This window comes from Corvus moneduloides, chromosome 5, assembly GCF_009650955.1.
Source record: "Corvus moneduloides isolate bCorMon1 chromosome 5, bCorMon1.pri, whole genome shotgun sequence".
NCBI lineage: Eukaryota > Metazoa > Chordata > Aves > Passeriformes > Corvidae > Corvus > Corvus moneduloides.
Window position 1 is genome coordinate 42,233,834 of NC_045480.1, and position 15,896 is coordinate 42,249,729.

At 38.5% G+C, this 15,896-nt stretch overlaps 2 protein-coding genes across 4 annotated transcripts in view; both read right to left on the minus strand.

Annotated features, from left to right (window-relative positions):
- Positions 1–192: 192 nt before the first annotated feature.
- On the minus strand, positions 193–12,630 carry BDH2 (3-hydroxybutyrate dehydrogenase 2). Its single transcript, XM_032108075.1, has 10 exons — positions 12,548–12,630; positions 10,959–11,039; positions 9,368–9,446; positions 7,303–7,399; positions 6,657–6,765; positions 5,454–5,514; positions 4,697–4,810; positions 4,131–4,189; positions 2,822–2,914; positions 193–1,558 (listed from the first exon to the last, which is right to left on the minus strand). The coding sequence occupies exons 2-10, from the start codon at positions 11,028–11,030 to the stop codon at positions 1,505–1,507; spliced, it is 738 nt and encodes a 245-aa protein (XP_031963966.1). The 5' UTR covers positions 11,031–11,039; positions 12,548–12,630; the 3' UTR covers positions 193–1,504.
- Positions 12,631–14,409: 1,779 nt separating this feature from the next.
- CENPE (centromere protein E) overlaps positions 14,410–15,896 on the minus strand; it is a 38,057-nt gene continuing 36,570 nt past the window's right edge. The window contains exon 41 of one of the 3 annotated variants that reach the window (XM_032108070.1): positions 14,410–15,408. In XM_032108070.1, coding sequence (XP_031963961.1) covers positions 15,311–15,408 — 98 coding nt within the window. In that variant the 3' untranslated portion in view covers positions 14,410–15,310. The remainder of the gene's footprint in view (positions 15,409–15,896) is intronic. The other 2 variants (XM_032108069.1, XM_032108067.1) reach the window with 2 other exon arrangements.

Genomic DNA, 15,896 nt, shown 5'->3' on the forward strand with positions numbered 1-15,896 from the left:
AACTGTGTCCTGCCAGCCTTAACTTTCAATGTTTGAATTTATGTCAGTGAACATTTGTGGAACCATTTTGGATAACTTTGGATTTGTGCCCTAATTTGATCCTGCCTGGCTGCCAGGGTCACTTGATTGAAATACTAGATTCTCTAAAACCCCATAAACGAACCACACAAGGTCAGAATGCTCCAGCCATGATTAAAGGTAAACGTTAAACCCATAATGAGCCCAAGGAAGTCAACATCCACAATACTTTTCTCATTTGTAAAATTTACATTTACATACAGTTATTTTAAAATAAGAGGCCGGATTTTAGCTAGATGTTTCATTATCTTTGAAACAAAAGAATTTATATTAATGCTTCAGCTGATATTGAAAAGCTTAATAATAATTTTATAAACATGGCAGCTGTTGTTACAGAAACACACACACACAATATTGTACATTGTTCCTGTGCTTTGATTACTGATGAATCATACTCAGTAGCATTTCTTCTGTAATTCCTGCCTCACATATATATAATCTATATGAATATATGTATGAAATTACACAGAGTTTCATTTATGAAGTAGATAAATGGAACTATGTGCAATTGTTAAAGGTGACCATATTTACAGGCAGTCGGACCATCTCATTCATGTTGGTTTTAAGCAGTATGTTAGCAGAACAAATGCTTTATGAATTCAGGGTATTCATTGTCTTAGATCTCTGGGTTTTTCCCCAGAGTGTGAAACTTGACAATAACAGGTTTCTATTTCATGAATCAAAGCTACCATGTGCTATCACAATAAAAACATCAATACATACTCTTGTAGAAACAGCCCTTTTCAGAGAAATTTTGCCTTGTGCTTTAGAGTGAGCTGTATTGGTACTTGAGACTAAGGCATAGAGCACCAAAGTGTAGCACCTAGCAACAGATTTTACAGAATTTGTCCAATATCAGTACATAATTTTGGAGAGGAATATATTGACTCTCTAGAGTGGTGAAATCCACTCCTTTTGCTTTTGTGCTGCAAGTCAAGCATATTCATGAAGATCAAACTATGTATTTAAGAATACTTCTCTCACATATACCCCCCATCCATGCCTGCTAGAATAATGGCCTTGCATAGTGGTTCCTGTACATGAAAATCTAATTGTGAGTATTTAATTTCCAAATACCTTGTAAGATGAGAATAAAGATAATTCTTAATTCCTTTCACTCAGATTTGCTTAAAACACAACTCAGATTTTGTACCTTGAATAGTATTTTTAGCCCCCTGAACTCTTAAACATTAAACTGCTGTTCTTTCATGTTTTTGGAGTTGCCATAAATTGAAGCCACATGAAGTGTATTTTACTCCAGTGTTTCTCTATTTAAGGAAAAGTTAATGAGTAAGATCAATCTAGAAAGAGCTTGCAGCAAATTTGTTTGGAAAGACATCACATGCATGATCTCAGTCTTTGCAAGAAACACCGTCCTCATTTTTTGCCCATCATAGTATGAATTTCCATTTGTAGGTAGAGTCAATCACAAGCTCCATCCTCCATCGATGATTAGTTCATTACCAGTCACATAGGCAGACTGCAATTACATAAAATAAACAATGATTTGAAGTAATTTTTTCATGGCTATTAATTATAGGGAAACACTTTTTCTTTAAATTAAAAAATCTGCTTTCTTTTTACACACCTTATTTTTTGTTTTACAGAAATACCTGAATAAGTAATATAAGATCTAAATATAAACAAACATGGAAATTGAAGCCTTTTACTTAATTCAAGGAAGTGTGGCAAAAATAGTATTAGAGGCATTAAGATGAGAATGCATCCTGAGAATAGAAATTTACAAAAGCTAGACTTCAGGTATCTTACCTGCAGGAAAAAATACCTCACACTATGCTGTTATAAGCTCCGTCCAGCTGAGCAGAGTCTGACCAGGTCAGCCAATAATTATAATGGGACCTAATTGAAAACTTGGACTATACAGATAGTGGGGTAAGCAACTGAGCTGTTGAGATTCTTCCCTATGTTAGTGCTGAAACACACTGAATATATTGAAAAAATGGAATTCTTTTTACATATGGTTGAAAACTCTGTGAGCAGACAGGAAGCAGCAGACTGGAAAAAATTATTAGTGTTATGGAAATACTAAAACCAAGATGAAGTTGAGAAACAGATTACTGATAGATAGCAACATTAATACTGAACTAAATCCATTGGAGTATTTTGACATGGACATTAGGACTGCTGGACACATCCAGACAAATCCAGTCCAGTTTTTTAGTCTCAGTAAATTTATAGCAGCTGAAATAACGTTGGTGTGTGCTCATTAGCGTTGATGCTGTTTGCAGCGGTCATCAAGAGTCTCGTGTGTGACAACCACAGTGGGTCTGTTGTTTTCCTTATGCTGGAATGGCAGATTCACCCTGAGCATTAGCTAAAATCTCCAGCAGCTCTACACAATTACTTGCCCTTGAGTAGCAAAGGTACGGGATGACTTCTAATTCTACCTCCTTAAAACATGATCTAGCCATGGTGCAAGCTTAGTAAAGCTGACAAGCTCATTTCTCTTACCATTCAGGATGATTGGGGTCAGTCAATTTCCTCAGGTGACATGAAACCACCAGGCTACCCTACTGAACACCCAATGCCTTGCAATCAACATCAACATTCAGAGTACTTTTTGTATTGCAGGTTGAACTCAGTAGAAGAACATAATTTTTTATTTTTGTAAAAATACAGCTCAAAGACAATATAAATCATCCTGAAACAAATACCCTCTCTACTGTGAGGCAGCAAAGTAGCATGGGATTCTGTGACAGGACATTTTATTGTCTATACTTACTTCATCAGAGGCCAAGTAGACAAAGAGATGGGCCACTTCTTCAGCAGTAGCCATCCTGCCAGTCTTTTGTCTAGCCAGAAAGTCTTTCAGTGCCTGGATGTACAAAAGCATTTGGTATATCAAAAATAAAAAAGCAATTATTTTAATCTGTTGACATGTACAAAGCAATATTGGAAACAGGCCTCTAATCATAACTTTCTTTAGTGCACCAAGTAGGGATGTAATGCTAGAAAAAATATAAAATCAACAGCAGTGTTAATTTCAGGCTGAAAAAAAGTAGGAGGCTTTTAGACAGCACCTAAATCTCTGGTTCCAGAATAAAGCCAACAAAAAATCCTTCTTCCTTTGGTGGTAGATATTCCCATGTCTGTTGTGGTGGCTAAATCCACTTTACACGCCCCAAGTTACCCTAAAAGTGATCTCTCCCTACAACGCTGTGCTAGAAGGTTCTTTGTCTAGATTCTGCTGGTCACTGGCCCTCTCCCCCCTCCCATCCCTTTTCCCATTGGCCCTGTTATGTCACTCAACCTTGCCTCTGTCCCCTAGCCCTCAGACTATTGGTGTTGGATGCTCTGCCCACCTTTGGGAGCTCTCGGGATAAAACCCGCACGGGCTTTCAGTTCTGGGTTCTTCTCGCCTCTGCCCCCGTCAGGTGTGTTGTGATTAAACGCCTCAGAATCGCATGCAGAGAACCCCTCTCGCCTCCATCTCTGGTTCCTGCATAAACTGTGGGTGTGAGCGGCTGTTCGCGACTGCTTGCGAAGGTGAGATTGTGTGCACGTGTAGGTGCTGGCAGAGTGCCGCTGCCTGAGCGTCTCCACGAGGGACCCAGTAGGGACAAACGCGGCACCAATCCACCGAAACCCTCTTCCATACATGTCCTTCAAATGAGAACTTGCAACTACCTACTAAGCATCCCAAATAATGTTGAAATGCATAAGCCAGAATGCTCTGTCTGTCATGTTTTTGCACTACCTTGTGGCTGACACATGCCACAATAGAAAAAGTCCTCTGGTTTTGCACTGGATACTGTAACCTACACTTGGAGTAGCTTTCATGGACGAGAGACCCTCTGCATTCACTAAGCAATATTATCCTTCTGAGGCTTCAGTTCTGTCTGGCCTTAAGGCTTCTGTTGCAAGTACAAGCTGACCACGCTTTAAAAGGAGACAGTAATGTTAAGTTATCCACAGTTCTCTGAAATTGAGGACATTTTAGAATATGGACAGAAGTGCAGCTAAATTTTTTTTTTTAAAAGAGAGTTAAATATATATACACACGTGACCAAGCTAATAAATTGCTTTCTCACCTGTTCTGGGTTAGGCCGGGCTTGGATTCTTTCCTGTAAAGATGGTGTGTCAACAGTTCCTAAGCAAAATTTTAAGTTCAGTGTTAAAACTCAACTGCAACAGCAATCATGACAAAAGTTTATTTTTTCTATTTGTTCTATTTCTAGGTGTAACTTCATAATATAATTCAGGAGAAAGACTGCAAAGCTACCAATACAGCACAGAATTTTAAATTTCAGTAGAAGGCAAGAGTTTGGAGAATTAGATTCAATACTTTTTGGATGGTTAAACAACGGTCAGACTGTTAGCAAGCTCTTGCCCGCTTCTAACTTCCTAGACTGGATCTTTGAAAACAACCATTCAAATACTGTGTAATGTATCTATAAAGTGCAAATACCAGGTTAATCAGACTAAACATACAGAATAACAACTTTTCTATATTAAGCCTTTCAAGCATGCTCTGTTCTTTTAGACTGCTGGTAACTTCAGTTGGCACTTGCAAGTCTATTCTTTGTTAAAAAAGCCAAACTAAACCTGGCCCTCTAGCATCTACTCCTAGTTTACAGAATAATGTCAGAACACTTACCAGGACATATGCAGTTGCATCTGATGCCTTGTTCAATGAAATCAGCAGCCACAGCCTTTGTGAGCCCAATAACTGCTGCCTTTGAAGTACTATAGACACACCTGCTCACAACCCCTAACAGAAGGTCCGTGTTAAGGCAGCACAGGAACATAGTTAAAAAGGAAAAAAAGAAAAAAGGAAGAGCCAACTTTGTTCAATATGCACCTGCTTCTGGACTCCAGCATTTCCTGTAGCAACTGTAGCCTCTCTATCAAGGCAGGCTAGCTAGAATGCCGACTGCTGGAATTCTACTCAGGTATACACCAGAGGAAAGCACACAATCTTTCAATAGTGTAAATCTGGGAAGTAGTCTAGAAAATGTAGCAAGCAGCAAAGATTGAAGAACAGCAGAAACCCATCTGTTAGTCATGATCAGGCTTCCTTTGAAAGCATAGTTACAGCACTTATGTAATTGTCATTTCTTCATTTTATCTCTGAAGAACACATGTAGCAAGATACCACTGGAAGGAATTCCTTTTTAGCTAATAAAAACTGGTAAAGAGGATGCAACAAAACATTGAAAACGCTTGGAGGTAAGGATCTTGGAGTTTCTGCAATTTTCCATCTGTGTCCTTGCATTTATGTTTGAGTTGAATGTGTTCACTTTTTTTTTCTTACTGCATCCCTCTGCAAGATTTAGAAATATCGTTGTGCAATATTTATTTTGCATATCCATCATCTTAAAGATTTATATAAGGACCTCTAGCAAGCTACTGACCTTTGATGCTGGATGCCACAGAAGACATATTTATAATATTTCCAGATTTCTCTTTAAGCATCTGCAAAAGAGTACTTATGTCACTTGAATGCAAACTATTTTGTCATCTTCAGGTTCAGCAAAATAGCCCACAGCAACTCACAGAGCAGCCCTACATGCACCTGATAATCAGGGTAACAAAGCTTAATTGGCATGGGTAGGTGCAAAGTCTGAAATTCTCACTCAGTTCCCCTGAGCCATGTCAGGATTGAAAACTACGCCAGGAAAGGATTTTTTCTTAGGTCACCACCTCTACATCATTGCTCTCTTGTCACCACAGTAAGTTACCCTACACAGACATCTGCTCATACCATCTACTAATGCAGCAACTCACTGATCCCACTCAAACTCTTCTTGTTTTGGAGAAGACTAAAGCACAACACTCTGTGAATTGCAGCTAATTTTCTTTAAGTTATGACCTTTTTAGGCATCCTAAAACCTGATATGCCTGAAGTTGTTAAAAAACCCCAAACTTTGAAAATTAAGAAAAAACCTACCCCCAAACAAATGAAAAACCAAATCAGCCAAGCAAAACGATCTGGAACAATACTGAATAGAGTAGTTGTCATCCAGTCATGGTCACAGCTTTCAAACTTGGCCTTTGCATTTACAGGAATGCAAACACCTTATTCAGTCCACCAGTTTTTGCAGACCCAAACCTAGTGATTATGTAAAACCAAAGAAGCATCCTCGAGGTGCTACAGTCATTGAATTGTTCTGCTCTAATCAGCATGTTAGCATCAGCGTCCCTGAATTTCTCCACATGGCAGTCTCCAGAGCTGTATAAAATTCATGTTAATATACATTATTTTAAAATATTTTGTAGCAGTAGTATTGTGCAGATGTGTGCTGTAGTATAATACATTAGCACTGTATTGCAATGGCTCCCTCACTGCTCTGCATAAAGTCTGAAGTATTTTAGCTAGTTTACATAGGTCAACTCCCCAGATAAATATTCTCTACCATATCCTTTAGATAAATTGTCTACTCGAAATATTATGCAGTGCAGAGAATGTTTTACAGTGGGATCACTGTAATCTAAGGGCTCCCCTATCCAAAGCTGCACACTTGTATTTTGTATATTGTCACAGGGGCAACAACTCTGGTTTCTCACACTTTAAACAATGCAGCAGAGACTAAAAGTCATGGGCAGCCAAGCCTTGCCTTTGGAAGGAACGTCTTGATCATTAGATACATGCTGCGAACATTGAGGTTCATCGTGAAGTCCCAGTCTTGCTCCTCACACTCCAGAATGGTTCCATGATGAACAAACCTAGAAATGAATGCATGAAGTGGATTACAGCCTGTCATTTACATTTCTGTGGCTTTTTATGGACCTTTTCCCACTACTATTTTGTAGAGGTTAACTTTTCCAACCTTGAAAAGGGGGGGGGGTAAGAGCTCTTTTGAAGAATGCCAAGTAGCAGTGTATTTCTTCTGATAAGTATCAAGGACACAATGCAGACTCAATATGTGCAACAAAATGATTGGCAATAGAAGAATTAAAAAAACCAAACTGGAGCACTAGCAGACTGTCATCTTTGTTTACTGTTGTGCTAAGGAGGGCCAAAGCCATCAGTACAGGGTACCCATAGAGTAGGGAAAACATACATTCCACAGCTGTTCTATCTTGGCCTGGGTTATGTGGCTGTGCACAAAAGGTCAGTTTTGATGAAAACACATGAAATTTTGTATTAAGGGTATAAAATACATTAAAACATAAGAAATAAAATGCATTGAAGTAATAGAAAGTAGCTCTGGAGGACAGAGAAAACCAGAAAAATAGTAGTAGCAAAGAGAGTCTGGTTACCCTGCAATGTTACAGAGGACGTCAATCTTTTCAATCTCCTTGGCCAGATTTTCTATCTGCTCCTTTTTGGTGACATCCAGAACCCGTATTTGAATGCCTGGAAAACACATGGTATTTGTTTCAATGTATTTGACTAAGGATAAGCTGATTATTTTTCTGATGTGCTGAGGATTGCACTTCAGTGAGAGCTATTCAGTGAGGATTCAATTCAGTGAGAGCTACACTTAATGATTAAGTTAGTGCAGTGGTTAAACTGGGACAGCATGTCATGCTATTTAAAATTTCAGGAGAGAATTAAAATGATCAACTGTTTTTAATTGTTATACAGTGTGACACAAGCAGATGAGCTAGCATAATTCACCATAAAAACATTCCAAATAAATTGGAATTCCACTATACTCTCACATGGAAGAATGACAGAACTGATATAATCATGATAAACTTTCATGCTCATTATCATAGAATAACAATTACTTGGAATTACTGTAAGACACTAGTTGCATGTGTCTTACAGTAACATGACATGCCACATTCGCATGTGTGGTTGATGATATCATCAATGAGTTTTATCTAACTTAATTCATGAGGAAAAATTATTTTGCATAAATTATTAAAATCATGAGGGCAGGCACACTGGAACAGGATCCTGCAGAGGTTATTGAGGAAATTCCATCCTTAGAGATGTTCAGAACTTGATTAAACACAGCCCTGAGCAACCTGCTCTAACCTGTGCCACTTTGAGCAGTAGATGGGACTACATGGCCTCCAGAAGTCTCACCCAGAATATATGATTCTATGAAGTACTGTAAAACTGTCTGTAAAGCATCTGAGAGATGTCTAAATTAAAGGAGAATTTGATTTGAAATGGATAAAAACCTGGTTTTTTTGAAGCCAAAGTGACAAGTCCATGAATAGGCTTTCTATGCCTTAGTTAAATGATACAGACACTTTAGAAGAGATTTGTGTATTCAATCAAACTGAAGACTAGTGATTAATATCACATTGGAATTACCTCTCCTGAATAAAATTCAAAGACCACAACATGCCAATTCTTGATGAACTATAGGTTGACTAATCTTATGTCTAAAGGATGGAAATGGCGCTGAGTATATGGAAAATTATTTCTTTCCTTGTGATCGTACTAGCAGAGGGAAAAAATGTAACATGTTCCCAAACACCCTCAGAAGGAACCTGAAAAGCCCTGAAGTTCCCAGAGAATTACAAAGGGATTTCTTGTGGTGAACTCCACTTGGCAAAGACTGATAGGCTAAAAGCTGTGCCAGCTGTGGTTTTGTGTATTTTACTTTCACCCTGTAGTAGGAATTCATTAAATCCACTTTCTTCTCTCAAATCAAGTTAGAAGCATTTTCAGCTGTAAAATATATTCAAGTCTTATTTTTTTATTTCAATATTGAAAAAATACTTTTAAATGTAGTGCCCCACTTGTGTCACTTAAAATTAGAAACATCTGTGCAAAACCTGCTCCTTGAAGCATGTTCCTGTGGTGCCAGTAGAAAAGCACCTTTCATGTCTGAACATTTGTACAAACAGAATAGGTGTATCCAGTGTTGCTAGAATTAAATTTCTGAAGATATATGATCCTACAAGTCAGTAAGGAATGCAGTAGAAGGATAGTTAAATATGGACCATAGAAATACAAGACACTAGGTCTACCTTCCTGTATGTGGGGTGTTCTCCTGATCAGAGAAAAGCATTCCATGCCTTCCAGAGTGATGCACTTGACAATTAGCCTAGTGATGCCAAAAGGTAACTGAAATGGGTGCTGTTCTGGCAAACAAATACCAACTTCTTCTGTGGCACAAGAAAATCAGTTATTCCACATGCTTGGAATAGTGGTCTGTCTGATACGCTGATGTTGCAATATTTTACATGCTAAATCTCTGCTACTTCACACCAGAATAAAGCCATGCCAACATCTAAAGAATTAGTCTGGATATTTTCCTATTTTCTGGCTTTTTGAAGTTTCCTGTCCTCAATATGTATCTCAGCCAGCCTACACAAAACTTGTAAGAGCTGAACCAATGCCTGCTGTAGGGCCATTTACCTGGATATTTTCCCAGTTCCTGCAGTTTAGACTCATTGATGTCTGTAGCAATGACTTTGGCTCCTTCTTTAGCAAAAGCCTGGACAATACAAGAGAAGCAGTTTATATTTAGATATTCCAGATCGTACCAGAAATAAAATCTGTTTTCTTCTCAGGTCCTTTTTGGCTTGAAATAGAAGGTGGCTGACGGCAGCTGATCTCTTGTTTTCATTCTGGGCATATCAGGGAGTTGCACAGATCCTGTGATATAGTTATAACTATGTAACTTTGTATGATAAGACAGATTTAAGGTGTTTTACCTAAAGTAAAATCCATAAATAAAGAACAGTAACTAGACTAAGATAATGGATATTATTATTGTCCTTATTAGCTGCACTAGTAAGCACATTATAAATATAGGGCTAGAATTGTCTGTATTGTTAGATTCAAATGAAGTTAGGATATTTGACAGGCAAAGGCAGAAGTCATAAACCAGGAATTTTTTATTTTTAACAACATCCTTTGTATCCAAATCATTGGCATAGAACAATATTAAAAGCAGCATGACCTCTGATATTTAACCAGAGACATTGGTTCATTCTTGATGGTCTCCTCCAAAGCCTCTTTCTTTGTATTGCAATTACTGATAAATCAACAGCTAAGAAAGTGAACTCTCTCAAAAGTATTCTGACATCTTGGACTGTAGCCCCTCATCTTCAGCATAAATGTCTCAAGGGCAGCTTAAGAGGATAGTGACATTAAATGTACCAGCCTTCCATGGCTTGCTGGGTATTTACAAAGTGAAACCATCAGGAAGATTATCTGCTCCTTGGACTGAATGATTTATGTAAGAGTCTTCTCTTACATAAAGATCACCAGTCTTCTGTGTTCTTAACCACATGTGTGAGAAACCAACTAGTCTGGCAAAAATCCTACAGGAGCTTTTCTTGAGTTGTTGATTACATTACAGAGAGAACAAGATAACTCTACTGGGTTTTTTATTTGTCATGGAAAAGGGAAGTAGCAGGAGAAGAACTGGTCAAAAGGAGTTACAGGCTAACTGGAAAGTTAATACATACCTTGAATTTTGTTTAACAGTAGTCGAACTTACTTTGTAAAGGGTTTCTTACAGTTGCTCATTGTGAACAATGCTGTGTTGTTAGTATCATGTAGACTTGGTTATGTCAATCATGAATATAGGTAAAATATCTTGGCTTTACTGTAGGGGATCCTCACAGTATCCAGCCTTAGAGCAGGAAATACTCCCTCTGTGTCATCTCTATTTTCTCCCAGAACAAAGCAACAGAGATATTAGATAAAAGGTACAGACAGTACCAACCATATATTGTTAGAAAAGCAGTTGCAGCTGTCCTCAAGTCTTGCTCTTATCATTATCTAACATCTCCACTCAGAGTTGAAGATCTTCATAAATTCAAACAGCATGAAGCCTCCATGATACAGCAGAGTGGCTACATTATTCCCTGATTTTTTCACTGCGTAGTTCTGGCTTCATCTATGGTTTATTCATTCAAGAACTGGTGCAGGTGTCATTGGACAAGCTAGAATGAGAGACCTTGCAAAGGCACAGCAGAACAAGCATTTTCCAACTTACAATAGCAGCTGCTCGGCCAATGCCCTGTGCTGCTGCAGACAACAGGATGATCTTCCCATCCAGCCGCCCCATGGTGCTCACCTGTGTAGGCATGGGATGGCACAGAAATTTAACAAAAACATAAGCCAACGCCACCCTCAGGAATCAGATGCAAACATTTTCCCAAAACTAGACATCATCAATCCAGGGTCTACCTCTGCCATCACAACTGTCCTGTTTGGCTGCAGTATGACCCTTAGTGATCCCGGGTTCTGAGGGGCAGGGCTGCCCCAACCTTTTTTTTTTGTTATATGTAAGGACCTCAAGAAATCAAATGGCATTTGAGCTCAGAAGTTAAGCTTCGTTATAACAGAAATTGGATTTTATATTTTTTTAAACAGGCAAAAGAAAAAGCCAGGATGAAACAGCAATAATTCGTGCTCTACTGTTTCCAGTAGATGAAACAGCAATAATTCGTGCTCTACTGTTTCCAGTAGATGTTTCCATGGTGTTCTTAAAAAGCAGGTCTGTCTTCTGTTTCTCTCATACTCCAAACTCTTCAACTTCCTGGACTGCAATAAATTCCACACAATACCCTGGGCTTTGGTATCTGCTCTCAGTTGTCTTAGGAATCTTTCAGCACAGCAGATTCCCAGCCTTAATGAAGCAAGAGAGTGTGGGGGGGTGAAGCTGCCAGTCTTGCCTCTTGTTCCTTGTTGTCAGGGAACACTGAGCATACCTGAGGCAGTTGGGAACCTTTAGGAGCTGCTACCTTAGTCTGTATGGAGCAGCTGAAAGGCGAAATACAGCCCTGTTCTGCCCCAGCACACAAGTTCAAGTGCTGTGTTAGGTTTAATGAAGTACAGCATACAAAAACGCAGGCAAACAAGTAAAAACAAACACCATCCTCTCACTCCTGTAGATTTTTGGTTATTTAAGGAGAAAATTACTTAATAGGATGCTCCAAAGAGCTTCCTAAAAAGTGAAGTCGCTGTGTTCCAGTCACAGTGCAGTATCTGGAGTTTGTTAACCAAGTTCCCCATAAGCAGAACTCCTGCATTTACACAATCCTCTGAGCAACTTCGTCTGTGTAGATACGGATGTGGAAAGGTGTCATAAGAACACAAAGACTTTAAATATACACATAAGTCCAACACACCAAGTACTTCACTGGGAAATTAAGATAAAGGTGCCATAATCTTCCCTATGTTAGCAGCCAATGCTGTCCTCTAGAGATGCTCAGATCCGTGCTGTGACTCAGATTAGTAAATCGAATTTAGTGCCCTACATTTTGAATAAATTACTGATTTCTCTTATTTTGATCAGAAATTCTGTTTTGTTAGGTGTTTTTCCTGACAAAAATTGCAGCGAAACTATTTTCCTGAAGGTTACAGATTCAACAAATCAGACTTCTGAAGCAGTTAATGGAAAAATTCTTTCCTTTCCAAAAGCCACCTGGATCAGTTCAAGTGCTTCCCCAAATCACCTTAACATGTGGGAAGCAAAATGCATTATAAATACATTTTTCAATCTAACCATCAGGTTTTATAAACATTTGCCATGCTGATTCTATGAAGCATTTACAAAGAATTATTAATACAGTCACTCACCGAAAGATCTCAAACAACTTTGTTATATTTACTGACCCTTGTACAAAGGAAGTGCTAGAGGTTTGTGGTTTTTTTTACTGTGCTTGTTGGGAGTTGTAGTCCAAATGCTGAGTTTCTCTATACGAACGTAATTTCCTGTTGAAACACTGAGATGCTGCCATCTAGTGAAACTCGGGATTTTAAAAAAAGTGTTATTTTTCTCCTGCACAGGCAAGGACACAAAAGGATCACTAGCATTAGCTATGGGAATTCAAGACATCAGTAGGATTCCCACCAAAAAAAGGCCACAAACATCTTTTCCAAGCAATGTCTTTTTGCAATATGAACTATCAAATTCCAAACCAGGACAATACTTACAGGACTATTTTTTGTTGTTGTTAAACTGGTGATTTACCAATGTATCTTTTGTTTCTAGTGGTTTAACTTGCATATCTTAAAGCAGAATTAATAGCATTAGACTGAAAAATTCTAGGACAAACGAATTTAACTATAAGCTCAAACCAGACTGAAAGCTACCTGATAGTATTATTAAGGAATTTGGTGTCCTAAACTTTGGTTAGTTTGTCCTCAGAAAAAACACTTCTGTGGATAAACTGGGACACACATACACAAAAGTTCAGTTTATCCTGTCATTCTGCTAAACTGTGATAGCCTTTAAGGCTTTCTACATCAGCTCCCCAGTTAACAAAGTCTTTAACGACTTAATTTGCTAAAAGCATTTATCCTTCTGACCCTAAGCTTTTGCCACTCGAATTCAGATACAGACCTGTTGCAATAAGTTTTTGCTTTTTTAGTTCAATCACCAGAAAAATCACCAAATCTAGAAATGTTCCAAGCCAGCAATAATTAACAAAAAAACCCACTGGAAATTGTATATGAAAGAGGTAGATCTGTATATACACCTCCTTTCCCCCCCTTCTGAAAGAAAAGTCAGTCTAATTAATTTATTAGAACACCAAAATGCTGGTAGCCAAAGGAAATCCCTTTCACGATAGTAGGAAACTAAAAAAGTAACAAACCAAACCAAACAAAAACCAACCCAGAACAAACCCACAAATCTTCCAACCAATCTCAAAAAAAAAGAAGCCACCACAAATACACCAGCACTTCGCATTTATCCCTGTCAGAAAATAAATACCTATGGCTCTGATCAGAAAGAAGACCGTGCTCAACTCTGTAGCAGTATTTAAAACTTGTATATTTCTGGCTCTTGGCTCGTCATGCCTTTAAAAGCTTCCCAAAACACATTCCAGGTCAGAGATTGAGATAAATGCTTGCAACTTCCTAGTAGGTAGAGTAGTTGGCAGTTTGCAGCTATTCAAGGTAAATAGAAGGTTGGTTTTTTACTAAAGAAGTACCTCTATCAGGTAAATAATCCTCGTGTGACTCTCCCAATTCCAGTAACTGCTGAATGCTCAGGAATACGTCAGTGTAGCCATTTGCTTGTCAGTTTGGGTGACCCAAACAGGACCTAGCATCCCTGAAAGCTTTATTCCTCTAAAATAAGGAGGATGCTTTTGATGTAGGTAACTTTCTTAGGTATGACTTTCTCATCTCATGATGACAATTTCATCCTTAATGGAGTTGATTTCAGGTTCCGAGTGCCCAATTCCTGTTTAGTTAGCAATGGAGGGCATGGGGGAGAGGAAAGGGAGGAGGATATATGTTTTACACTTCAGCCATTTTCTGACAGACTCAAAAGAATTAAGTAAAACTCTGACAACAGACTTGTGTAACAGTAAACTTTGCACAAGTAATTGCTGTGGAAGGTTATAGGGCACAGAGGCAAGAAGCATAATAATGATGGAAGTGATGAAATCAGTATTAAAGATAGTAATTTGGTAACATTTAGACACTGAATGTTGTAATCAACATCCTTGGATCATAGCACAAGTGAACAGCAAAAACATTTTTACACATTTAACACAAGAATTTATTGTCAAATTAAAATTTCTTACATAAAACATACAAGATGTAGGTCTCAGAATACAGATAAGTAGGTTAATAAGGGAGTCCATCTTGCCCCAATGTTCTGGTTTGTTTTCCATTCACTAGAGAAGCAGAAAAGTGTTAAGTCCATTACTTATTATTAAAAAAACTCCAATACACAACTCCTGACAGGTATATTGAAAAATGATGCAAAATTCAAAGTTACTCATGGTACCATAACTGCCTGAGCTGCAGAAACTTTAAAGGAGTTTAAGAGGAACCCTTGATTGTTTGCTCTACAAACAGAAGATCAGTAACTTTGGGTACAGTGTCCAAAGAGGTCAAGATTGTGGTGAAAATGCAGTTTCTGTTGTGCCATGCTTTTTTTAAGCCAAAAACCACATGCTAAGAAACAAAAAGAATATTTCTTGCCAAGCAACAGCACTCTGAAGATACAAATATCAACACCCCAGAAAATGGCTGTTTTAGTAATGAGAGAATGACAAGTGTGAGACTGAGGAGTTTCACAGTAGATTAGTTTGTGATCCATTCCTTTTCCCATTTTTTTCTTCAATACATTAGCTTCTCTTTGCCAACAAAAAAATCCACATCAAAACATGAAAGTAGAACATCAGCAGAGCAGCAGGTTGTGGGGCAACAGGTCTGGTTTTCCATTTTTGTCCTCACATTCTAGCTTTCCCAGTTGTGGGAAGTAGCAACTCCCAAGACAGCAAAGATGGAAGAGGCTGATGGCTTTTAACCTGCAGCAATTTTCTTCTGTATATGCAGATCCTGGCTGTAGCCACTGCAAGGGCAGCTTACAACAGAGCATCTTTACTGGGTGCTGCAATCAGGGGCTGTATCTTTGTCTGAAGTCCCAAACCAGTGCTTAAGATGTTCTTCTGTGGACTCTGTGCCCGCAGGTCGTGTATCTGTACAGAAGACAAGAATATTGAAGCCTTTCTCAGTTAGACAAGCAACAGGAATACAGTGATTTAATCTTGACTAGTGTTTTATATATTAGCTATCAAAGCTTCCCTCTGAGGAGCTTTGTGTTTTGAGGAAAGCTGTCCTATTACCAAGTGGGCCATCACAAAACCAGCAATGAGTCATGTTCTTTCTGGAAGTCTGCTATTAATACCTCAAAAACTGGCTAACTCTTCAACTTGTCTGCTGGGGCCTTCTGAGACCTGTGAGAAGCATGAGGGCAGGTCACCAAAAGTCAGCAGGCCAGATATAAGAAATTTGAAGTGGGGCTGAGAAACAGGAGTTCTCATCAAAACAGCTATTATGGCAGCTGGAGCCAGGCAGCGTAGCAGATGGAACATCAAAGACTAAAGCCTACCATTGAAAAACTTCAGAAAGAAGTTAACCAGCAGTTAATTTTATATACTTTTACCAGAAGTCTGTGCTTAACCAA

Coding starts and splice junctions, on each gene's coding strand:
- BDH2 (XM_032108075.1), bottom strand. CDS start 11,030: ATGGGGCGGCTGGATGGGAAGATCATCCTGTTGTCTGCAGCAGCACAG. Junction 4,190..4,696: donor ATGCAACTGCATATGTCCTG/GTAAGTGTTCTG, acceptor AATTTTGCTTAG/GAACTGTTGACACACCATCT. Junction 1,559..2,821: donor TCTACTTGGCCTCTGATGAA/GTAAGTATAGAC, acceptor ATGTAATTGCAG/TCTGCCTATGTGACTGGTAA.